Genomic DNA, 26080 nt, shown 5'->3' with positions numbered 1-26080 from the left:
TCAAACTAAGTTTTGCTTCTGCTGTATTTTTAGCGCGTGTGTGTTTTGCAACGCGTGTGTGTGCAGCTCCGTCTCCGTAGACGGCGCCTTTTGGGTCGGTGCGCCGTATGTGTGTTTTAAAACCAAAAATGACACACAAAACTGAGGGTGCGCCTTTCCACACAGTGCGCCATATGGTCGCGAAAATACGGTACTTTTAATAACGAAATATAATGATATTGAATCAAAAAAATGCTAAAAAGATAAACATTCCCAAATATGAACCATTTATCATGAAGTGAATTTCCTGGGCTGTTTCTTCGTAAGTGATGGAGCCAACTCAATGGGGGTGACACAGATCAGAGCTAAGATCTCTTTATCTCTTCATGTAGCTAGGTTCTGAATAACAGAAACTAAATATAGCTATTGACTTTAAATGACATTGGAAGTAAAAAATAAGAAGCATTTACTGTGTATTTGACAAGAAAAGTTCCCAGTTTTTAAATGGAAACTGAAACGTTGTGGAGCCCTAGTGGCCGCCAGCGGTATTACACCAAGGCACTTTCTGTTTGACTTTTACTGGTTGTTTGGTAAATTTAAGTTGCTAATTAGATGATAGAGTTTTGCTGATGTGTGATTTCTATTGTATACCCTCAAATAAATATATTCAACTTGATCCAGATTAGCAGAATGAGAAATAATGTGCAGTTGTTACTAAACTGTGGATGTTTATGCGAGTTGTGCTCGCTTATAGTCGAAGGGAGTTTTGTCTTCGTGCCAATAAAGTTTATATCGTGTGCATGTGTTTTTAGAGATCTCAGACGGTGTTTGTGGCTCTGCAGCGATATTTGCTGGAGAGAAAAGGGTGCAGCCTAAACAGCTTATTGATTATCGTTGTGTTTAACGACTGCAGTTGTTGTAAATTGAAATGATGGTTGTTGGCTGGATTTGGCTGTGTGTGTGTGTGTGTGTGCATGCATGCGTGTGTGTGTGTGTGTAGGGGGAAAAGAAATTTTGGGAGTGTGTTTAAAAGCTTACCATGTTTACTGTTATCAATTTGTCTACTGTGCAAGTTTGCACTGTGGTCCTTAATTGATATGTGTTGGGATTAGTTTTTTTCTTGATGCATGCTAATAAATGTATTTAGATTATATGCATGTGTATTAATTTTTCCGAAGCTGAACTCATAACTCCTGATATTGTCAGCGGGTAATGATGTAAACTGCGGCAGTGTGAGCCGGGGTGCAGAGCCAGGCTCTTTTCTCCCTGATGCCCGTATTAATGCAAAGTCCCTCCGGACCTCAATCAGCTTTTCTGCAGCTTTTTCCCTGTCGAGCCATTTTACCTGCTGAACAAATGCCGGTAAACCTCTTAAGCCCATTCTGCCCCATTTCCCCCTCTCCTCCCCACCCACGTAGTGTCGGAAGATTCACTGAGGACAAAGACGCAGGCGCTCCAACCAGCAGGATCACTTAAAGTTGAATGCATTTTAAATACATGGAGTTGAATACACTACGATCCCTGACACCGAGTACTTTTGTTGCACTCATCCCCATTTAGCTGAAACCATTTCATAATTGTGATGTTTTTTTTAACAGATTACATCTAAATAAGGATCACATGATGGCACCTGCCACATCTGTGGCATCATCTCCATTTTCTCACATTTCACGTTTAGAAAGTAGTTTTTCATGACATGTAAGACATGAAGGAGTGTTTCAGTACCTCAGTTAGTAAGTGGTTATAACTTTCATTTTATTATGAAATACTCAATGAAAGTCAAGTTTCTAAGGGTCGTAGAGGTTCATAGATGTGGGGAGGAAGGTGTGGTGTGAAGAGGATGCTCAGGGTTGTTAATTTCATGAAGTATTGTTCGTCACGCGATCATCTCTGGAGGCTCCAGAACAGAACCAGGACAGAGACAGCCTAAGTCCTTGGCTCTGATGCTGCTCCCCAACAGACGACTGCAGATGTGATTGAACTCTCCACAACAGACTTATACAACACCTTGCAGCAAAAACTGAAGTCTGCTCTGTCCTTTCTTATAACAAGCATAAGCGTTGTATCTCTGGTCGAGTCTGTTGTCCAGGTGAACACTGAGGGTTTTTTACTCCTCCACCACTTCTACTTCTTCTCCCATGATGGAGAAACTATTGGCTCTCTTGAAATCCACAATAATATCTTTTGTCTTGTTCATATTCAAGATGATTGTTCACCAAGCGGCCCACCAGTTCTCTGTCCTCAGCCTGTGGTCCATCACTCATACGCCCCACAACTGCACAGTCATCTGTGTATTTCTGCAGATGACAGGACTCCCACTTGTCCTGGAGGTCTGAGGTGTACAGTGTGAACAGCAGTGGTGAGAGTTCAGTCCCCTGTGGTGCTCCTGTGCTGCTGACCACCTAGACACACACCGACCATTCAGCCCCACAAACCCTGGTCTGTCAGAGGAGGCATCCACCTTCAAATAGCTTTATTAAATCAGTTACTTTTGGTTCAAACAGTCGTGGTATAATGGAAACATTTATGAAAGCCACCTTCAGTTGATTTTCAGGATTTTCAGGACAGTGGCCTCAAGTAGATATAACACAAGTTAACCCCTGGCCCCACTATAAGGTTTTTACTATAATACCTGAATTACAAAATTACGTTTTATCGCTTATTTTCCAGTTTCTGTTGTGCACGCAGTTATCGATACAGCTTCACACCTTCATTTTTTTCACCTTCAAAGCTGAATATGTCGAAAGAATAATGCAAAACTTCAACAATACTCCATTAAAAAACAAAGCAAAGCTAAAATCCAGAAGCAGTGCATGACTGGGTAGCTTGTCCAGCTTCAGCACTAATGTGTCTGTGGGATATTGATCTTGCATTACTTTTGATGAGTTTTGGTCCATGCTTCTATGCAGCGTTGCTTCGTTTATTGATGTGTGCACAGATTGAACGTCCTACAGCCAGATCCCTGCCCTGCTGCACGGTGCACCTTAAGATAAACTGTTGCTCAAAGTGTCGCACAGATTCTCTCACATTTGACTCCAGGAAACTCGCGCATGCTGCCGACCCTCTTGATTTCTACAGAAGCATTAAGGGTGTGTTTGGATTTGTTCTGAGCCGACGTGTGTAATATCTGTAACTCTGGACTCCAGAAGGTCAAACCAGCACCAGCCTTCTCGGCACGCAGACATGACAGATGATGCAGTCAGCGGAGCTGCAGCATCCCGCAGGTTTACTGGAATCCAGTTGAACAAATTGCTGCCAAATGCAAAGGCAGATGCAGTCCAGACACTTTTTCTTTGTCATGAACTAATCTGATAGCAACGGGCTCTCACTGTTCTGTTGTTATCAAGAAGGAAATGGAGCGAATGTGTTGGTCAGAAATAAAGTTGGGGGTCTGAAGACTGGTAACAAAGATGTTTATCCAGAGCTGCTTCATGGTCACATGATGGGAAGAGAGGCGGGTTATATCAGAGGATGTTGAATTTATTTTAACTTTCGGGAAAAGATATTTGTGCTTTAGTGACAGATCAGTCATCTCCAATATTTAGACATGCACTTCTTAAGTATTATTCTTTTACAGCTGGTCCGATTTTATTCATTTTCTTTAAACTTTTTTGTTGAGGGTGTAACATAACAAAAATGTAGTTTTGACATTTTTTTTTTTCCATATCAGAAAGGAGCAAAACCAAAGATGGGCTGGGGCTTTATTTTATGAAGGTTGTGGGTTTAAAGTGTTTCTGGAGGACCATAGCTAAAATATAGGACAGATTAACCCATTATTCATGCATTTTTAAAGGTGAAGAGCACAGCTTTTTAGTTTTAGCAGGATCTATATGCATCCTCATATGGATTTTTCTCACAGTTATTTATCCCTTTTCCAACAGATTGCTTTCTCTCAACACAACAGCATCATGGACCTGGTGCAGTTCTTCGTAACCTTCTTCAGGTGAGCCTCATTTTCTGTGTACGGTATATTTCCCGCAGCCTCTTGCTAGACGATGCTGCTCAGCGGTTTAGTTCCCGGGAGCCTCAAGTTGAAGTTACTGGATTCCAGCAGCCGCAGACGAGACAGTTAACCCTCAATAGTGCTGATCTTCACCACAAAAATATAACAGCACACCTGTGTCAGACCAGCAGTCGAATCGTATTAACGCATAAAACCAGATTAAGCTGTCTTGCATTAAATATAGATAGTTGCATTATTCTGTAGAGCTGAATGAGCGATAACACTAATAATGGTGAGGCAGCTTTCTTTAAGCACAAGGAAGCTGCAGCTGTTTAGAACCAAAACTAAAGAGGGAAAATAAGACGGACTGGATGAAATTAAGTGTAAAGTCATTCAGAATTCAGCTTCATCATCCTCCGAAGGGCTTTGTCTATTATTTGGCCGGTGCAACCTCCTGCAGCTCCTCCCGGGGGAACTTTAGCTGTGACGCATAATCCCATGATCATTCCTGGGCCGACCCCGGAGCCCCCGCTCAGCGGAAGGGAGGCACCCAGCAAGCATCTTTATCAAGTGCACAAACCACCTCGCGTAGTTCCTTCCAGCGTGCAGGGGAAGCAGCTCTACCCGCAGCCAGACTTCAGAGTTTTTCATTTCATCCCGGAGAAGAAATCCAGTCGGCATGCAGAGAAAACCAATTTTAGCTTCCCGCGTTTGTGATGTTATTCTTTGGGTCATTACTCAAAGTTCCTGGCACGAGGTGAGGGGTGCAATGAGGAAGTTCCTTCACCTCGGACGGACACTGTTTCACCTGAAGAGAGCATCCCATCTTCCCCGAGAGAGCCGTGGAACTTCACAGCTCCTGGTTTGCATTACAAATACTCAGTACTCGAGTTGTAAAAAAAAATCAGGGGGGATGGTGGATTTTATCATATGGGGACAGATAATTTGTGCTGATACAAATAATATAATATATTACAAATAATAGCACTGACCAAAGCACCTGCAGAAATACTGCAGGAATGACATAGCAGCAGTTAAATGCAGCCTTCTGTAAGCTTTAAATATCCACTGGGCTTACATCAAATACATCAAAACACAACAATAAAAAACAGTTTTCTGAACTTATCAATATGACTCTGTCCTTCACAGGATAAGTAAAATGGATCACTGCAAAAACTCACAATCTTAACAAGAATATTTGTCTTATTTCTAGTTAAAATGTCTAATTTTAGTAAAAAAAATCTCATTACACTTAAAACAAGACTCATCACTGGAAAAAACAACAATTTTTCACCTGTTTCAAGTAGATTTTCATTGAAATAAGTAGAAAAATCTGCCAGTGGAACAAGATTTTTTTGCTTGTAATGAGAAGATCAATCTTGTCCCACTGGCAGATTTTCCTACTTATTTTAAGTGAAAATTTACTTGAAACGGGTGAAAATTGTCAAATAAGTTATTTTTCTGGTGTTATTTTTCTGGTGATGACTCTAAATGTTGAAATAGCAGTAAAACCACATTCATTGATGAAATAACATAAGGGATGAAAAGGGGGGATGGCAGTTTTACAGGGGCGATGATTTGGACCGTTTTTATTTCAGGGGGGGATGCCATCCCCCTCATCCCCCCTCAACTCAAGTACTGCAAATACTTAACACAAAGCTACAAGCTGGACCTAAGGGCCTGCCGGTGCTGGTGCTAGAAGAAAAGCCTCTTGGGGAGGGAATAAAAAGATGTTCCCTCATGATTGTTGTTACAGGCACACTGTAAAATCACAAAAATGAAACACAATGTGCAGCATCAGTGAAGACTAAACTCACTGCAGAGGTCAAAAATGGCTCGGACTTCAGCTGGACAGGAACTCATGGAGACGAGACCTGATCAGTCTTGGATTAGTTTCTGGGACCCAGTCTCGACATTTTGCCAGGGAGTCTGAGAGATTTGAGCGTTTGCTTTGAGTTTTTTGTCTGGATGGGGTGAGAGTTGTTCGTGTCGCAGATACAGGGGATGTAATGAGTGGGAAAGAAGTCAGGGATGAAGTCTTTTCTCTTCGGGCAAGATTCTGCACCTCTGCTACGGCACCAGACAAGCATGTGTTGGTCTCTGCACGTTTGTGTGTGCGTGTGTGTGTGTGTGTGTGTGTGTGTGCGTGTGCGTGTCCCCACACGGATGTGGTTTCCCGTGCATGTGGACTGTTTTAAGCCTGAGCACTTGTCACGGTGCAGCCATGTGAAGAAGTGAGCTGTGTCACCGCCCAGGGCCGGCTCCCGGACATCCGTGACCTTTTGGGCCTGCGTAGTTGGATGATGTCATCATTACGAGACAATGTGAAGTTTTGCCAGGAGAGATTTGTGTGTGTGTGTGTGTGTGTGTGTGTGTGTGTGTGTGTGTGTGTGTGTGTGTGTGTGTGTGTGTGTGTGTGTGTGTGTGTGTGTGTGTGTGTGTGTGTGTGTGTGTGTGTGTGTGTGTGCTGCGTCTGCCCCCTTTGCGTGTGCACCAGATTCTCAGCTTGAAAAGGTTACGTTTCACAACTTCAGGACCTTGTTGTTTTTTCCAGTTGTGACACTGTGTAAAATGTAAATAAAAGCAGAACACAATGATTTCCAAATTGTATTCCCAGTAGAACACAAACAACATGTCAAATGCTGAAACAGACATTTCTGGCTATTTCATGGAAAATAGTAGCTCATTTTAAATCTGATGGCAGCCGCACATCTAAAAAAGAAAAAAAGCTGCAACAGGAGCAGCAGAAGGCTGGAAAAGTAACTGACAAATAAAAAAATGACTAGAGGAGCATTTGACAATAAATGAGGTTGATTGGCAGCAGGTCAGTCAGATGAGAAGGTATAAAAAGAACATTTCAGAGAGGCGAGCCTCTGGGAAATGCAGATGGAGGCTCCACAGTCGGGGAGGAACTGCATCAGAACTGTGGGACAGTTTCAGGAAAATGTTCTTCAACATAAAATTGAAAAGACTTTAAGGGTCCCACGTTTAGAGTGTATAATATCAACAGAAGGTCCAGAGAGTCAGGAAAAATCTCTGTGCGCATGGGGCAAGGCTAAGGGTCTAAACTGGATGCTCATGATCTTGAGGTCAGGCATTGAAAACAGTCACGATTCTCTACTTGAAATCACTCCGTTGACTCTCAGTGCAGAGAACCGTAGTCCTGCATGAGCATCAATATAGGGGTAAGATGGTTGGTGATTGGTTGCAACAGGTTCAGAGCTTTGATCACATCAAAGGGAGGAAATACCTCCAACTCTGAAACAATCTCTGCATAAAAACTGTTAAAGTCCAAAAGTTGATCATTGCGATTGTATTTATGTCACAATCTTCATTTGTAAAGGTTCCTGTTTTTCAGCTTAAACCAGCTTTGATTTAGATTAAGTTGAGTGCAAAATATTGGTGCTTACTTGACATTAAAGTGTTAATGCAACCAAAATCATTTGTGCTATATTTGTACTGTAAATAAGTGGTTGAGAATCCATAAGAGAACTGATAAGGAACTGAACCGATAAGCGATATCGATAATGGAACTGGAATCTGTAACAGTTCCCATCCCTAGACGTGCGTAGTCAATGTAGGAAAGCTCATGGGGGTTTTAGTGACATCTGCTCCCATTCAGACGGTCACTTTAGGGGAAGGCCTTCCATATTTCAGCAAGACAGTGCTAAACCCCTCACTGCATCCATCACAACCAGGGGGAGAGTCCGGGCTCTGAGCTGACCAGAGTCCAGACCTTTCACCACTAGAGAACATCTGGAGCATCATCAAACCCAGCTATGAAGGTCCGGGACTGTTGAGCAGGTAGAACCCTGCATCAGACAAGAACTGGACAACATTCCTATACTAAAGTTACAACTGGTTTCCTTTTGAATTCATCCCTTTTTTATTTATCACCCTTTTGTTTCCAAGTTTTGTTTGTTTGTTTTTCCCATATGAAAAGGTTCTACTCTATAATCAGATCTCTTTTCCATCAGTGGAGCAAGGCTCAATGGAAACATTTGTTATGTCTTTCCTTAAATTCTGAGGCTCCTGTGGCCTTTACTGTGAGACTTGAAATGGGAGCAGAGAGGAGGAAGAACAGCCCCAGACAAGACTCTCTTGCTGGCATTGATTACTATTTATCCATTCACGTATTTAAAGTAGTCTAATTGTGTTTATGTCATTGGACAGTTCCAGATGACGTAAAATACTGGCAAGTTTAATTTGCAGGGAAGAACGCGTGTATGTAACATTCCCTAAAGCTTGAAAATGTGGACACTTTTTTCAGCAACAATATCGTAAACATGAGCATATCATGATTCGAAAGACAGGCTTGTTAAATGCTCTTTTGCGTGCAAAGACGATGCTGGATCTAAGGATGTGCATGACTTTGCTGAAAATATTAAGGGTTTGTTAGTCATGATCTCATTCATACTGAAACCCTTCAATATTGAAATGGATAGCGGATCAAATAAATACATACCACCTTTAGATATTTTTCTGCAGGTTGATGTTAACAGAGTTAATATTTTTTTCAAAATAAAATCAGGGGGAAATTCCTGAAGGCTCATGATCCATTTAGTGTTGAGAAGCTCCACTTTTTCTGTTTTGGAAATGAAAAGAGAAAACTGATTGCTAATCAGCAGAGTGGGAGCTGGAGGTAATTGGAAGAAACTGAACTGCACTGTCACCAATTAGCATTGGAGACTGTGGAGAGCTGAGATATAAACGCGGTATAATTATAGCAATTTTCTGTTTTTATTTCCCTTCAAGTTGAAATGAGAATACAGATGCAAAATGGATGAAGGGAGGAAGACAGAGGAGCATGTGGGGAGAGATTAATTTCATAACAGAAGGATGCAAGAAATGGAGTCAGTGCAGCCATACTTAATTCTTCTCAAACATGTGGTACCCGTTAATAACAGCGTCTTCTGGTGCGACGCTTGTAACTGTTTTTTGAGAAACCTGAAATCACATTTGATGGACTTTCCATTCCCGACTTCAATGTCAGAATACATCGTTAGGCTTGAAGTTATTTATTTATTTTTAAAAAGAAATTCCACTTCATGATTGAAGATCCTAGTAGTTCCTATGCAGTTTAATTGCTTCACTTAATTTTGTCAGATGGGCACACAATTGGTCATTTGCTAAATGAATTTCTAAATATTCAACTGGAGCCGAAAGATTCATCATCATGAACGAGCTGGCGTTAACCCCGACCTCAAGCTATTCCTCAACACCACTAAGAGCTCCGGTGGCCTAATTAGGGACTTTAACGATGTCAGCGCTGTCAGTGGCAGGAGCAGACGAGCAGAAAAGAAAGTGGCGTTGCAAACGGTTAGCAGGGATTGTTTTGTGCCACAGAGAGTTGAAGGTGAGTCAAAAACCTTTTTATAATGAGGAAGTAGACACTTGCTGGTATTGTAGTATGACGCGTTGTCCGACTCCTCTTGCTTCGTGGGTTTCTCCTCCAGGATTCTCCTACTCGTATTCTTTCCTTGTCCAATATCTCCTCTCTCTCTCTCTCATGGGCTGCAGCTTGGAGGAGGAGGAGTCATATGAAAGCTACAGATGTTTGGAAAGTTCAATATCTGTGGGCAAAACCTCACGAGATGTTGCAGAGGCATCCTTGATGAGTCTTTTAGTCGTTCACACCTGATGATCAGGTGCTCACTGCTAATCACGGACTGAAATTTCGGACCCCTTACCAAGCTCTGAGAATGGCAGATCAGGGCTGCAATTGTGTAATCTGAGACCACGTTTACACATAGCCGGGTATTTACAAAAACTGATATTTCCCCCTCTACGTTTTGAAAAATACCATCATTTACATGAACCAGCATAAATACGCTGTTAAGGTGCTATGAGCAGCCAAACCTACAGGGGGCAGTGTAACGAGAAGATAAAGTCATGCTAGCCAATAGGAATCCTGGAAAAAAACATCAACACATGACGCTGGTGACGTTTCTGTCGCATAATGTGACGTTCTGAAGCTTAAATGTCCGTTTCCCTCTGTTTACAAGCAAACGTGAAGATGGAGTTTTTGCAAATCTCCACTGTGGCCGGAGTTTTCAGAAATGATTGTTTTTGGTGACTTTGAGCTTCATTTTCGTGTAAACGAACGGCCAAACCCCATGAGAACACCACCGTTTTTGCTACGTGTAAACGGGGCCTAAAAGTGCTGTAATGATGCAAAACTGAACTAAGCACCTTTTTATGTAATTTATACATTTTCTGAAAGGTATTAAAATGTTTTGATGTTAAAATCTAGCCATTAGATTCACAAGGCAACTGTATCTGTTACTTTGAGAAGAAAAATGCAAAAGTTAAAATAAAATGGAACAGAAAGATTTAACAAGAATTGGTGTTAAAGTCTTGCAGAAGGAGACCTTCCTCGTCCCTCCTGGGATACACAACTTCTCTTTGGAGTCTGTCAGGCCTGAGGTGATTGGCTGCTTGTCCAAGTGGAAGTCCGTTTCTGATTGTATGCTATCTGTCTCTCGTTCAATGAGAACCTTATTGATTTTTCTCCCTTCCATCTGTTAGCATTTAGATGTTTTATGGCGCCATCATTTACAGTACGTATTACTTCAAACCACACGACAAACACTTGATGTAGGCCCAGAATTGTACTTCCATATGCCATGGTTATTTAATCAGTGTGATTGCTCTTTACCTATGGATGAACAGCCTTCAAGCTAAACCCATCAAGAGGCTCAGTGGAGTGTTAATAAGCCCAAAAGATATGAACCCTCCTCTTCAGCCTTCCTAATGTCTCTGTAATGGCGACAATTAGCCACTCTGGTCCACTGGTTAGATGGCTCAGCTCAGACCCCACAGCCCATTAATGGGGGGCTCAGGTAAAACGCAGTTAGTGAGCAAACGAGTCTGATTAGATTTCATTTCCAGCGGATGGATGGTGCTCAAATTTTAGACGATGGAGAGTTGGTAAGTATATTGAGGTTAAAATCTCTACGTTACCAGCAATTTATTGTTTTTTTAGTTCATTTTTTTAAAATGTATTTTTAAATCGGCATCACAGAAGTTCTGGAGCTTTCCAACAAGAAAAAAAAAACAAATTGTGTATATGTATTTGTATAAACTGAGAGAGAGATGCGGATGAGAAGTGATCTGACACTTTTTGGACAAAGAGGAGCAGGAATTGCGAGTCTCATCCAGCATCAGTACCTGACCTCTTAAGCGCTCTGCAGAAGGAATGCTCTCAGAAACATTCAAAAAGCTTGTGGAAAGCCTCTGTAGCTGCAACAGGGATGCCAAATCCATATCAGTGTATATATTTAAAAACATCCTTAGTTCAGAGGTCAGGCGTCCAAGTACTTTTGTGCATATAGTGCATGTCCTAATGCTTTTTGACTATAATTCAGGTCAACACAGTCATCCCTGTCATACTGCAGGATAAGCTGTCTGACCTTAGGCCTCCACACACCTCATTAACGCTCGATTTCTGCTAGCGTTTGTGCACTCATCTAATATCTGTTAGCCCATTTATTCCTCAGGGAATCTTAATCATTTGTTTTGAAGATTTGTCCCGTGAGAGAGAATGTATACACTGTGCCAGCTAATGCACACACCATGTGCATTAAACAGCGCGTTGATGGAGGACAAGTGAAAATGAGGCTCAATATGCAAAACATCACTAAAGACATGTTTTAACAAACACAGGGCTTAAAGTATTCCAGCACCGTGCCGGATCTCCGGCGTATGGAGTTCGTTTTTTTTTTGTAAAAAATTAGCTGTTGATAAAAAAGCTTTGATGACCCTGACCATTTCTAATCAGCATGCCAGTTATATGAATACACATGGCATAGCAACCGGAGTTTAAAAAAACAGCTATCAGAGAAGCTCAAAAAGAGTATTTTCATTAAACATTGATGAAGCCACCAGCCGGAGCATGGACAAAATTATGAAAGTACTTGTTTGCTTTTTTGATGATGATACGGCCAGAGTAACAACTCAACATCTGGCAAGCAGAAAAGTTAAATTTGCCAATGCTTCAGCACTTGTGCTGGAACTAGAATATGTCCTACAGTCTTATGAGCTTGAGTGGAAACAAGTCACAAGTTTTCTACTGAACAATTGTGTCGTTATGAAGGGAAAGAGGACTGGACTTGAGACACAACTAGCCAACTAGCGAAACTTGATATCAGAAGCATCCATAGTGAAAAGGAAAATCATATTCAAAGGATGTCATTTTGTGCCCCGATACCGGAAAAAAGTTCAGGCTCAGGATTTTTTTCAACTTTAAGCCCTGCAAACTGCAGCTTAGCCCCCCCCCCCCCTTCTCTTGCTCAGCCTCACGTTTGACCCCGGCTCCCCACTAGGCTTCATGTTGCAGATGACATTTGCAGATTACACATCCTCCTTTATAGCAGTGGAAGATATCAACTGTCGGTATGGTGATGACCCTTGTTGTTTTTTTGTTTTTATTTGGGTCTTAGGGGTTTCTATGCTCAACTACAAAATATGTAGGTGTGCTGTGTGAAGGTCTTCGTTTTCTTTGGGTTTCAGCATGCTACTGCATAACTGGAAGGAGAGGACTAATTAGTGATCAGGTAGAGCTGTGATAATTAGTCCCTCCTGGCTGCATTTGCTGAACCACTGCTCCATATCTCATCCTACAGCTGAGCAAAAACCACATATCACTGCTCATGCAAGTTAAAGAAGGAGGTTGTTCGCAGAGCAGCCGCACTGGACCGTTCTCCTCCATGGAGGGAATTTCCCAGTCGTGCACACAGCTGAGAGGTCTGCTGGATTGAAGAAGCCATGACCGGCGCTGGCTTTGAAAATGTCAGGCTCATTACAGCACTAACACGCTTTACAGTGTTGTCATCTCCACTGTGACACACGAACGGCACACACACTCTGTCACACAGACACACGGATGAAGAGGAGGATTGTCTGGGAACTGCTGTCCTCAGCAGCTTCTCAGGGACTTCCTGTGGATTTGTCTTTGTGTGGCATTATGTCGAGTTCTTCTTAGAAGCTTTGGTGAGAGAAGATCTTTGTGTTTGCTCTAAAATCTTGTCCCTCTGGACATTCAACTTTGAAACTGTGTGCGTGTTACACGAGAGCTTGTTCTTTGTCGGAGCATCACGCCATTCATTGACCTCTTGCTGCTCTTGACAGTCCGGAGACCCCTAGCTGCTTGTGGTCACTGGGGTTTTGTCTCCCACCACAGTTTCCCAAGAATTTCATCTTTCTTTTGTCATTTTTGCAGTCCGGAAACTGGCAGCAAAATGGTATGAAGATGTGCATTGAGTTGTACGCCCCCCTCCCCCCAAAATACAAAAACCACTAAAAGCAGGAAATGTCATATTTGGGCATTGCAGGTCATCTGCAGATATTGGGGCTAGAGTACATTACATAATCCACCAATGCACAATAAAAGCATAATGACATTTTCAAAAGGACAGCTAGAATTGTAAAGTAAGCAAAAGCACATTAACATTCATGATTTTTTTTGTTAAATAGCAGAAGCTTTTTGAATTCCCCTCCATTAGAGCCCTCAGAACATGTTTCTTCAAGGATTTACACCATCTGAACTTTTACGTAATTGCACTTTTTAAACCTGATAAGGACTGATTATTGGTAATCAAGTCCTGGTTTGCTTTTTCTTTCTTTCACATGACTATAATTGTGGACTCAGATCAACACGACCTGGAATCAGTATTTTTTTCCTTTTTTCGCCGTCTCAGTCAGAAAGCTCTGAGTTTGAGTCATTGCCAATGAAACAGAAGCGACTGTTAATCAGTTGGATGGAAGTTTTTATATTCTGAAAAATTCATCAACCCTCTTTGGACATTACTTTGCATGGCTTAATTTTAGTCACCTGTCTCTGCTGGTAACTAAGGGGTTTCCTCCCACCGGCTTTCTTGTAGAATGTGTAAAATTTGCACCATAGCTCCACTTGGCTTTTGTAGTGGCTGAAAATCCAGTTTGCCCTCCTCTTCGGTTTGTTTACATCATTTCTGTGTGCGTAGGCTACCACAGCACGTACCATAGTCTTTAACCTTGCAGACTTCACGTATGCAACTCTGCTCCAGAAATGTTTATTAAGCCATGATTTTTTTTCCTTAATATAGCTTGCTGTTGTAGACGGACTCATCCACTCTGAGATGGTGCTAAACCAGTCAATACAATCTTAGACAGAAAACATGTAAGATACAACCACTGCAATATACAATATACAGTAATCCCTCGCTATAACGCGGTTCACCTTTCACAGTCTCGCTGCTTCACGGATTTGCATTGTGTTCTGCATTCTGATTGGCTAAACAGTCTCCCCGCTACAGTTCTCATATATAATCCATGGTGGCATGTCGGTTTATAAGAATCTTTTTTTGCCCTGAAGAAAAAAGAGCGACAACGACCCATAACTATGTTTTTCTATCAAAAAAACACACCTGCACCGCGGGCTTAAGGAGAAAAAGACGCTACAGAGCGAGTTAGGATGCCGCAGCAGTCAAAGGAGCAGTGAAATATGCGTCATTCACAATTTGTCCTACTGTACTTATTGTATTTTTTTTCCTAATCATTTTTCATTTTCTCCCATTCAAATCCAGTTACTCGGGTCGCGGTGGGGCAGAGCTGATCTCTGCAATTTGAAGCCTTGTATTGTATTCACAGATTTCACCTATCATGGGTTCTTTTTGGAACGTAACCCCCGCAAAAAACTGTATGTGTGTGTATATATATATATATATATATATATATATATGTATATATATATATATATATATATATATATTTATATAACATCTGCCGAGCTGGGAGAATATGATCCCTGGTCCTTGAAAGCCTGCATGGTCTTGCTCCACTCGGTGTACTTGTCACATTGCTGTCACTTCCCAAGGCAAGAGGGGACCGTGCTTTACCTTTTTCAGTTTCAGCATCTCTGGAATAAATTACCAGAAAACACAAAAGGCTGCACCCCTTTGAGATCCTTCTCCAATAATCTAAAAAGGATGGGTCCTCGATGATCAAATTTGCAGTCATTGATCCTGATCGGGTCTTTGCTGCTCACTTGTGTTCTTGTACAGACAAACTGGTGTTTTTTTTTTGTTTAATTGTATTTAGTTCTGTCTGACTCTGTTATACAGATGTATATTGATTTTATACCATAAACCATAACTTCTGTGTTTTAGTACTGTAGGTGATTGCATTGAGTCTGTAGTATTGCATAGGTTGTTGTTTTTTAAATGCTTGTTGAGAAATTGCAGATGAAAACTAGTCATTTTTTTCCAACTAATTCTGGCATATTTTTTCCCTTTCAAACAAACTCACTCTTGTGGATTCAGCGGTGGATCCGATCACTTTCAGTTTTCTTCAGCCCTGGTCCTCAGATGTTTCGTGCTCAAACCCACTGGAGTGGATCACTTTCTTCGGCCCACTACTTTGAGCAGGCGCAGAGTAACATCTAAAACATGCTAATGGTTCCAGAGAACCAGGGCTGAAGAGCACTGATGTAAAATATTAGTCAGGAAGATCTCAGATTCTCAGATTGGATATGCCTAAACATCAGATTGGGGATGCATTCTGAGCATGAAACCAAAGTCGGCACTTACTTTCACGGCCTTATGGATGCCTGGTTGGACATTTCTACTACTGAACTGACCCCACGATCATCTTCTGCCCCTGGAAAATGGCTGTCATCCCCTTGTGGGATATTTCAATCCATCTTTTCTTCGGTGTCCCCTTTTTTGTTTACACACTGGAGCTCTGCAGACAACTCGGCATGAGGACAGTTTTTAATCCCTTCGTTGTGCTCAGACCTCTGTGATCAGGTCGCATAGAAACCATTTTGTTTACACCAACACCAAACATGCCCTTGGCAGATAAATGACTGAAGGGATACTTAAATCAACACTGAGCTGGTAAACATGCCTGCAGTTAACTGCAGTGTTGAAGTAAGTCTGCGTCTCTCCTGTCACGGCTGTCGGTGTTTCCACTCACCTGCTCAGCTCCACCACACGTAGCCGCTCAGCCTTGCACAACATGGTGTAATGCTGCTCACTTTGGCAGCTTTTTAACTTCTTTCAATTTCTTTATTTTTCAGTGTTTCATTTGCCTTTTGATTGTTGTCTTTGCAGTTTATTTTCTTCAGTTAAACTTTGACATCTGACATAATTCAGTGGACTAAGACGAGTGAGCACGAGCAACGACTTCAACTCAGGATAAGCGCTGCTCTGCTGGAAGCTGGTTTCTAATTAAGTAGCAGATTATTTCCAGCTGTTTTGGAGTTTTTTTATGGCCATTTGACCACAAACCTTTCGTGATGTGTTGATTCTCTTGCAGAAAAGAGAACAAACAGCTTCAGCGTTTGATAAGAGCTTATTGCTCCTTGGTTAATGAAACACATCGGGGGGGTTGATCAGAGTACCTGGATTTTAACTGCTCACAGGAACCTAGGAAACCAGAATCCTGATATCTGTTCGCTCAGACACGAGCAGCCCGAGTTCATGATGTACTGCTGAGTATTCAATGATTTCTGATTGAAAACGCTGCTGTCCTCTCCCCAGCTGCTTCCTGTCGCTGCTACTGGTCGCCGCCGTGGTTTGGAAAGTCAAGCAGACCTGCTGGGCCTCGAGGAGACGAGAGGTAAGGCGCGTCCCGGCTCAGGAGCTGCATGTGTTTTTTTGTGCATCCGTATGTGTGTCGGTTTGTAAACATGCATAAACATTGTGTGGCGTGTTGCTGAGCCGTGTTGCAGAGTCGTGTTGCTGAGCCGTGTTGTTTTGTTGCTGAGTCGCGTTGTTGAGCCGTGTTGCGGAACCGTGTTGCTGAGCCATGATGGCGAGTCTGATGCTGAGCCGTGTTGCCGAGTCGTGTTGCCGAGCCGCCGAGTCGTGTTGCAGAGCTGTGTTGCTAAGTCGTGTTGCCGAACCGTGTTGCCGAGTCGTGTTGTTTTGTTGCCGAGTCGTGTTGCAGAGCCGTGTTGCAGAGTCGTGTTGCCGAACCGTGTTGCCAAGCCGTGATGCCGAGTCGTATTGTTTTGTTGCCGAGTCGTGTTACGGAGCCGTGTCGCTGAGTCGTGATGCTGAGTCGTGTCACCGAGTCATGTCGCTGAGCTGCATTGCTGAGTCGCGTTGTTGAGCCGTGTTGCCGAGCCGTGTTGCTAAGTCGGGTTGCTAAGTCGTGGTGCCGAGCCGTGTTGCTGAACCATGATGCCGAGTCGTGTTGCCAAGCCGTGATGCCGAGTCGTGTCGCCGAGTCATGTCGCTGAGCTGGATTGCTGAGTCACGTTGTTTAGTTGTGTTGCCGAACCGTGTTGCAGAGTCGTGTTGCCAAGCCGTGATGCCGAGTCGTGTTGCCAAGCCGTGATGCCGAGTCTTGATGCCGAGTCGTGTCGCCGAGTCATGTCGCTGAGCTGGATTGCTGAGTCACGTTGTTGAGGCGTGTTGCAGAGTCGTGTTGCCGAACCGTGTTGCCGAGCCATGATGCTGAGTCGTGTTCTGAGTCGTGTTGCCGAGTCGTGTTGCTGTGTTGCCGAGTCGTGTTACAGAGTCGCGTTGCCGAGCCGTGTTGCTGAGTCGTGTTGCTGCGTTGTCGAGCTGCGTCCAGGTCTCTCTCTGCTCTGTTCGAACAGGTGCCGCATCAAAGAGCTGGAGTTAATGACACTGATGCATTGGCTCCACTCACAAGTTGTGAAGGGTGCGTTAATGTCACGAGTCCCGACAGGAAAAAATCTCTCTCTGCTTAATGAGCGTCGCCATGACGATAAACAAGGCCATTCCCCTTAATTAGTGCTCCTCATGAACCAATTAACTCAGACAAAGTGATGCTAAACGAAGTGGAATGGAGTGATATATCACTCTCGGCGTCAACAGATGCTGCATCATTTCAGATTGGACCCCCCCCACAGGCATGCACACACAGAAAAACACCTATTTTTCCTCTGAATCAATCCTGCTGTACAAGCGTTTGACATCTTCACCTCACTGTAGCAACTCTTGGTCCTTCGCCGCTTCACTCACCCGGGCGTCCTGTGTTTGAGGAGTCAGAGTTGGATACGACGGCCTGTGATGCGTAATCTGTTGTTGGTGCCGTCTCACGAATGTGCTGCTGGGAACTATTGTGTTGAAATAGCCTTGTTTTCTAGCTCCTCCCCTTCCCCTCCCCACTGCTGCTCCTTAATTATACAAGCTATATAAATAAATCTGTCGGTGGCGGAAACTTCTCACACTGAGCCAGATTGTTGTTGTTACAGTTACGTGGTGAGACAAATGAATACAATGGATCGTGATCATGGATTCCCTGCATAGAAAACGCAGACTATACCTAAAGTGACAGCTTTTTTTGTCTTATTCTTTGCGTAAACATGTCTTATAAACTGCCACAGTACCTTTTTTTTCTTCTTCCTCTTTTGCCTTTTATCAAAATCCCCCACACATTCTCTGCTGAGGACTGGTCTGGACCAGTTCATATCTAAAATATGCAGGACGTCATTTTGCGTTGTATTGTTGAAGAGCGTGTGGATGTCCCTGGAAAGGTCTGCAGTGAGGTGTAAGTGAGACACAACCCTCGTACCATCAAAGAGCCCGTCTTTTGGAATTATTGCCAGTCTTTTTCCTCTCTGGTCCAGAGCACAGGACCTTCCACACAAGTATTTGGACCTCTGATTCATCCGATCATAAGACGGGTTACCTGTGCGTGAGGGATCATCCCCATGTGGTAAACATGCGGTTTCTTTATTGAACAGTCAAGTTTGCACTGATTGTGAATATACAGCTGCACTGTAGGCCGTGACGGAGGTTTCAATGGTAACCCTTTATCCATGTGGTCAAATCAGCGACTGATCAATGTTCTTGAAGCGGTGACGTCTTCCTCTTTGTTTATTACATTTTATTTTTGCGTGTTATCGTCCAGGTGGGCAACAGCCAACATTTTAATTGCTGGATTTCAAAATTAAAAATAATCTAAAAAAAAGCTATCGAAGATGGTAATCGCCTGGTATACAACGGGATGCTAAACCAAATGCAAATCAGGCTTAAATATAGACTCGTAATTCCCAGCTTCGTGTGAACACTGTTCTGCGTTTGTTTAACGTAAAATCTTTGCAAACATGAGATGTTTTTTGGGCCCTGACAGCTGTCTTATCTGTTGCTGTTGAAAAGAAGGAAGATTGAGAGATTTGTAAATATCATTTACCGTGATTGATACCTGTCTGTGCTGTGTGTGTGACGGACCAGCATGCTCTTTGTTTCGCCTCCCCTCAGCCAGGAGCGGCGCTGAGCTCGTCAGCAGGCCAGTCGACTCGCCGCTACATAATTTATGAGAGCTGCTCTCGCATCACGGCAGAGCCGCAATGCTGCATTCGCTGCACAGCCGGTTTGTTTACACAGAGTTCCTATTTCTCGCTGTATCTTCTGAGTTGCCTTTTTTCTTTTCTTTTTTTTAATTCATTTCGGCGCTCTCTACTACCTCATAAGTGAAGACGTTTGCCTTTGATGGAAAAAGCATCGTATAAAAAGCTCTGGGGTTTCAGCTCCACTTTCTGCTTATCTGTAGTTAAATGTGAAATGAAATTGGTAACTTTTTTTTCATAATTAATTCAGCTGAGCTTTCAAAGCAAATGGAGTGGACTTGGAGATTTTGCTGCCTATCGGTGCTCAGGAATATTTACTCTAACAAGAAATCATATATAGATAAGAGCTTAGAAAATGAAACATTGGAGTAAATATTTCTCACTGATAGTTGGGATAGAAGCGCGTGTGGAGCTCCTGCATGTCCCGAGTGTAGAAGTCTTTACGAAGCTGATCCCTGATGTGCTGGACCAGACCCGGCGTCCAGAGGACATCAGGATGTGATTGAGGAGGAACATCGTTTAAAAGACAAAAAAGAAAATAAAAGTCACCCTTATAGCAGGGTTTTATACAGATATTGATTAACTGTTTAATTTTCATAGTTTTTAATACTTTTTTAAGATGTATTTAGATTTTTTTAAATTATTTTTAAAGGTTGTTTGATATACAAAATATACAAACACCAGAAACCGACTATCAGAAGGGGTCGGTTTCCGCCAAACACCCCACTGATCACATAAAATGGACTTCTTGTGCTCAACTTTGCTGAGAGGACCGATCTGTGAATTTACCCCAGTACTATGAAACTGCCCTCGTAATGGGATGTGAGGGGCAACAGATGTCACAACTGTCACGGCTTTGTATCCATTTTTCCTCAGGGGAGCTAAACCTCATAGCACACGTTGACCTTTATCTCCTTTGCATCGTCCGTAACGGGAGGCAAACAGCATCTTGTAATAGAGGTTTCTTTGCAGAGTCGGGTCTTGTCAACAAGCCTCAGCAGCGTCCTCATCCCGCAGCGACATGGGAGAAATTGACAATCCTGACCGACAGAGTGGAATTCATTTGTTGCACACGGCTCTGACAACTGTATGATGGAGACGCTGCTGCTGTTGGGGTTCCTCAGGGAACCACACATCTAAAAGATGTGTGAGCTTGGTTCAAACAGAGCTACAATAAGTGCCATTAGCAGGGTCCGGGTCAAACCTCTGCGGCTGCGACAAGCACCTCCCTTAGTCATCACCGAGCCACCCCCACCCAGCATTATTTTGGGGCTGCATCGGAGTACCTATCCCAAAACTGGGAGTTGTTATAGAGCCGTATAGGTTCGGAAAAATTATTATTGGTGGGCAGTGTCCTTCAAACGAGTTACGCGCCGACGATGACACTTGGACCTGGACCTCCACTTAGGGCGGGGTTCGGCAACCCGCGGCTCTAGAGCCGCATGAAGCACTTTAGCACCGCCCTAGTGGCTCCCTGGAGCTTTTTCAAAAATGTTTGACCTTTTATTTCTTTTCTTTTTTTCCTTTTTTTCTTTTTTTCCTCAAATTTTTTCTCGAAATTTTGACTCTTCTCGACATTTCAACTTTTTTCTCCAGATTGTACTTCAACATTAATCTCAACATTTTGACTTTTTTCACGACATTTCGACTTTTTTCACGACATTTAGACTTTTTTCTCAACATTTCGATTTTTTTTTTCGACATTTAGACTTTTTTCTCAAGATTGTACTTACATACATACGTATACGTACATTAATCTTGACATCGAGTTCCCCCAGTTATAACTAATATATACTAATAATACATGCAGCATGTGTTGCCTTCATTCTAAGGCTTATACAAGACTTTTCATTTTTTGCAGGTCCAGACATGTGTTTTTTGTGTTTTTGGTCCAACATTTCAACATTTTGGGTTGCCGACGCCTGACTTAGGGGGACCTGTCTAAGATGTGTTTAGTGATTATACTTTATAAACCCCCAAAGGAAACAATCAGATTGTTGCATCATAAATGGAGGAGGCTAAAGTTTGAGGAGTTGGGTTGTGACTTTTGATTGGCTGTGTAAAAAAAAACATGGACAGAAACTAGTAAAGTTAGTTTTTAGACCTTAAAAAGCCTCACCTTGGGGTTAACGCATTCAGCCTGGGGTTGGTTGGTTCTCACACGTGCACACACATCTGCAGCCGAGCATTTGAGAACGAACAACCTGTTCGTTGACGTCGCATGACAGGAGATGTAAAAATAACAGTGTCGATCCCGCCAGGTTGCGGCACCACAGCAGAAACGTTTCTGCTGCGGTTAGCGTGAAGTTCACCTAGGCGCTACCCTCTCCAGAGAGCGGCTCTGGTGGGGAGCCACGGCAGAAGGTGAAAATGGGATCTCTACATGGATAATAAAAGACCACAACCAGCCATGGGGCTGCTGAGAAAACAGGATATTAATTTAACCATAGCTTCATGTTAATTGCTTTTGCTCATGCTTTTTTTTTCTTTTTAATTGCAAACAATGATTTTTGGATATGAGATCAAACAATCAAAAACCTCTTTGAAAGTCTAATGCTGATGCAAAGACACGGGCTGCAAAGCTGGTTTTCTCTAACAGAGCTTCTGTGAACACTCTGTGACGTTTGAAATCCACCACAGCTAATCGTGTCTGTCAACTGGACAAGAAATTCCTCATAAAAATCAAAGCCTGGAAACACGAGCCAGAGCTGAGGTCATCCCAGCCCTGTGGATGATTTCCATAAACCGTTGACAATATTTGCTTTTCCAACTCAAATCAGTTGAGATAGCCAAAGTAATTTCAGATTAAAGCCTTGGAAGAAAAGTGGCCCGTCAGATAATCTTAGCAAATCATTGGATCAGCAGAGTTGTCTGCATGTCATCTAACGTTACACACCACCGTATAAGAGCATCCCTACTCTTTAAGTACATGTAAGTTTGATTACTTAAAATAGGTCCTCAGGTTAAGTGCAATGTGACCCACTTTATCCAGTTTATCAGTTTAGATGTTCTTTTTTGTTGTTTGCTTGCTATAGGCAACCAGGTTATGGAAAACAAAGCTATCATTATACAAAAGTTACAACATAAAAGGAAAAAAAAATTTTTTTATGTGGAATAAGCTCCTCCACTTTGTTTATCGGCCCACGGTGTCTCCCAACTTTGATCTGACAGGCGTCCGATTTCAAATGGGAAAGAATTTGGTTTCTTTTTGTCACCAATCACGACAGACCACCATATCTACATATAAGACGTTACCAATCGTCTCCGTTACACCGAGCGTCTCCGTTATACCGATCGTCTCCGTTACACCGAGCGTCTCCGTTACACTGATCGTCTCAGTTACACCGAGCGTCTCCGTTACACCGAGCGTCTTCGTTACACCGAGCGTCTTCATTACACCGAGCGTCTTCGTTACACCGAACGTCTTCGTTACACCGCAGCGTTTCAGTTACACCGAGCGTCTTCGTTACACCGAGCGTCTCCGTTACACCGAGCGTCTCCGTTACACCGAGCGTCTTCGTTACACCGGAGCGTCTCCGTTACACCGAGCGTCTTCGTTACACCGAGCGTTTCAGTTACACCGAGCGTCTCCGTTACACCGAGCGTCTCCGTTACACCGAGCGTCTCCGTTACACCGAGCGTCTCCGTTACACCGGAGCGTCTCCGTTACACCGAGCGTCTTCGTTACACCGAGCGTCTTCGTTACACCGCAGCGTTTCAGTTACACCGAGCGTCTCCGTTACACCGAGTGTCTCCGTTACACCGAGCGTCTCCGTTACACCGGAGCGTCTCCGTTACACCGAGCGTCTTCGTTACACCGAGCGTCTTCGTTACACCGCAGCGTTTCAGTTACACCGAGCGTCTCCGTTACACCGAGCGTCTCCGTTACACCGAGCGTCTCCGTTACACTGAGCGTCTCCGTTACACCGAGCGTCTCCGTTACACCGAGCGTCTCCGTTACACCGAGCGTCTCCGTTACACCGAGCGTCTCCGTTACACCGGAGCGTCTCCATTACGAACCACTGACCGCGCAAATAACACTACCGACCACATACCCCTGTTTTGCTGGTCGGAAACGGCCAACAGTGGAAAAGGATTGGAAAAAGAAAAATGCAAAGAAAGAGAAGAAGAAACAAGTAAACGCAGAAGGGATGTTACTTTTTGTTTGCTTTTTGACATACACTGCATGGTTGAAAAGCGCACAAATGTCCCTGAAAGTCTGCTCCTGGTAACGGAACCCCCTTCCCAATCTGAACCCACACCAATGGAAACGCACCTCGTAATATCTGGATGTATCAAGGTCGTCTACATGTCTGAACCCTTCAAATAACTGTATTACATATTGCCATGAAATGGTTTGAAAGAAAGAAAACATGTAAAGCAAAACTCAAGGATTTAAGAGTTGGATCCGCGTTCAGACATGAGGCCGGATGATAAGAAAAATAAAGAGTTTTATGTTGCTTCAAGTTCAATTAAAATGGTGCTGCATTGACAGAAAAAAACGACAAAAGTCCAGATAGGAACACAAACAAAACAGGACTAGAGATCTTACAGGGAACACAGGAAACAGAGGAGCTGATACATAGACAGAGAGAAGGAGAAAGCCACCAAGAAGCAAAAATGTGGATCCAAAACCCAGAGGACAACTCCCAGACCAAAAGAACAATTGGTTATTTCATTTTCTGGGCATCTCAACAGCCACTGCACCTACTGCTCGTGTCTTTTGGTACAAGACTTTATCTGGGTTTGTTTATATGGGTTCTTGCTGGAGCTTTCCTTTTTAATTTCACGTCCTGGATAATATATTTCTTCGCTCTGATTCTGATAAGATGCCTCGAGGACTTTTCCGTACTTTGCAGCGCAGCCGCTTTCGTCTAGTAAAGCGAAGCTCACTTTGAACAGATTATACTGATTAGTAAGAAGTCTCCAGTTGGCTAACAGCGCTGCCTGACCTCCGCTGTCTGCGCTGCTCTTACAGAAGCTCCCACATTCATTTCCCTAAATTAGATGTTTGTACTCATCTTCCATGAGGCAATTAACATATTGTCATTTTTCCTTTCCACTCATTAAGGAGTTACTCCACTCTCAATTACAAGAGGGTGTGAAGTCTCTGCATAATGAAGGAAGCTTGATTAAATTTAAGTTTTAGTGCCGTTTAGTTTGTTTAGGAGTTGTCAGTGCTGTGCTGCACCCAGCAAGATGGCTTATGGAGCTAATTACGCAGGAGTAAATGTTTTCCCGAGGTTTTGCAGTCTCATTTTAAAAGCTAAATGATTAGTAAAGATTCTAAAGTTAATTTTAATGACAGGGTTGTCTCAAAATTATGGAGATATTGAGCCATAGGCCTCTTATCAAGACAGCAGCTCATTTAAACTATACAAAGAGCTTAAATACATTTCACCATGTGACTTGCTTCAGGAGCTTTTTTTTATTTTCAAGCCAAATACTTTTCCTGTCTTGTTTGTCTTTGCTTTTATTAAAACTCTGTCTTTGCGGCCTCCACAGTGCTGCAGAGGTGACGTTATGCTCTGATTGCTCAGTCCTTGGCTACCACTCACTGCAATCTGCAGTTGGAGAGATTAGTCTGTCTGGTGCATTGAATGCCAAATTACTTTTGTACGTGTGTGGCAAGTTTGGAGTGTGTGTGCGGATGTGCTATACAGTATGCATGCGTTTGCGTGTCAGTTAATGTGGTTGGCATTTATCGAAGTGGCAGATTAGCAGAAGAGGTTTAATGTGGTTGGGCGTCCATGGGAGACTTGTGTGTAAGAAATCAGAGACAATGATGAGACAATAAAACACATAACCAGCCACCAATGTGTAGTCATGGAAACACAGACATACACACATTTTTTACAGGGAACTTCAAGTAAATTATATAACCCTTGACTTTCTGTGGTTGAGAGCTACAGTAAAAATGGGAAAGTGAATACTGGCTTAAGATCTGATGTTGCTACTGTAGCTGGTGGAGATGTTGCAGCTTCTTTAAATATTTTTACATTAAGTTTTGTCACCTTTTGTCATAAATACAGAGACAAAAAACTATGTAAATCCTTTGGATTAACAGGTTTATGGGATTATTTTACCATGAATGTGATAGAAAAGCACTTTCACTAAGCTTTCATTGAACAAACCTACTAAACATTCACGTTTCTTGAGCGTTTAAAAAAAATATATATATATTTATATATATATATTTCATGAGACATTTGTGACCATTATTACTGACTTTACTGCTTCATGTGTGGTGTAAAAGGCTCTCTTCGGGGCTGAGCTCTGATCGGGCCACTCCAAAAGCCAGATTTAGCTTCTTTTTTTTTAGATTAATTTCATGGTGGATTTACCTGGTAAAAGTAGTAAAAGTTGGGTGCTGCAACAGGACAGTCACCCTGAGATTATCCTATATGATGGTGGTAATTGGTCAAGGCCCTCAGGAAGCAAAACAAGTCTGAATCATGATGCTCTGTCCTCCTAACGTCACTGCTGGGATGATCATTTTGACAAACGTTTCCTTTTCTTAATCCTATATAGTGTGGTATTCTTCCAGAACATTCAGCTTTTGCCCACCAAAGCATTTCCTGAAAGGTTTAGCTGTTTGCCAGGATTGGCGAACGTCATGGCGAGCAGAAATGTTTTTTTCTTGTGTCGTGTAGTGGCGTATGTGATGTTCTTGCATATGGTAGGTTATGCTGGCTGGAGATCTCTTCATCTCAGTGGATTCTTGGGCAGCCATGTCTAGGGAGAGCAGCCACAGAACTAAACTGCCTTCATTTATAGGTAATTCATCTAACTGGAGGGATGGGTGTCCAGTCTGAATGCCTTAAAATATATTATTTAATGAATTATGTCTT

At 42.8% G+C, this 26080-nt stretch overlaps 1 protein-coding gene across 5 annotated transcripts in view; it reads left to right on the top strand.

Moving 5' to 3' along the window:
* The window catches only part of atrnl1a (attractin-like 1a), a 340130-nt gene that overhangs the window by 184126 nt on the left and 129924 nt on the right, over nt 1–26080 (top strand). For 4 of the 5 annotated variants that reach the window (XM_061745230.1, XM_061745229.1, XM_061745228.1 and 1 more), the window contains 2 exons: nt 3861–3922; nt 16444–16522. The exons of the other annotated variant lie outside the window; for it this stretch is intronic. In XM_061745230.1, the coding sequence (XP_061601214.1) occupies nt 3861–3922; nt 16444–16522 (141 nt within the window). The remainder of the gene's footprint in view (nt 1–3860; nt 3923–16443; nt 16523–26080) is intronic. 5 annotated transcript variants of the gene reach the window in all.

Source organism: Cololabis saira, chromosome 17, assembly GCF_033807715.1.
Source record: "Cololabis saira isolate AMF1-May2022 chromosome 17, fColSai1.1, whole genome shotgun sequence".
NCBI lineage: Eukaryota > Metazoa > Chordata > Actinopteri > Beloniformes > Belonidae > Cololabis > Cololabis saira.
This window is presented reverse-complemented; position numbering and strand designations above follow the sequence as displayed.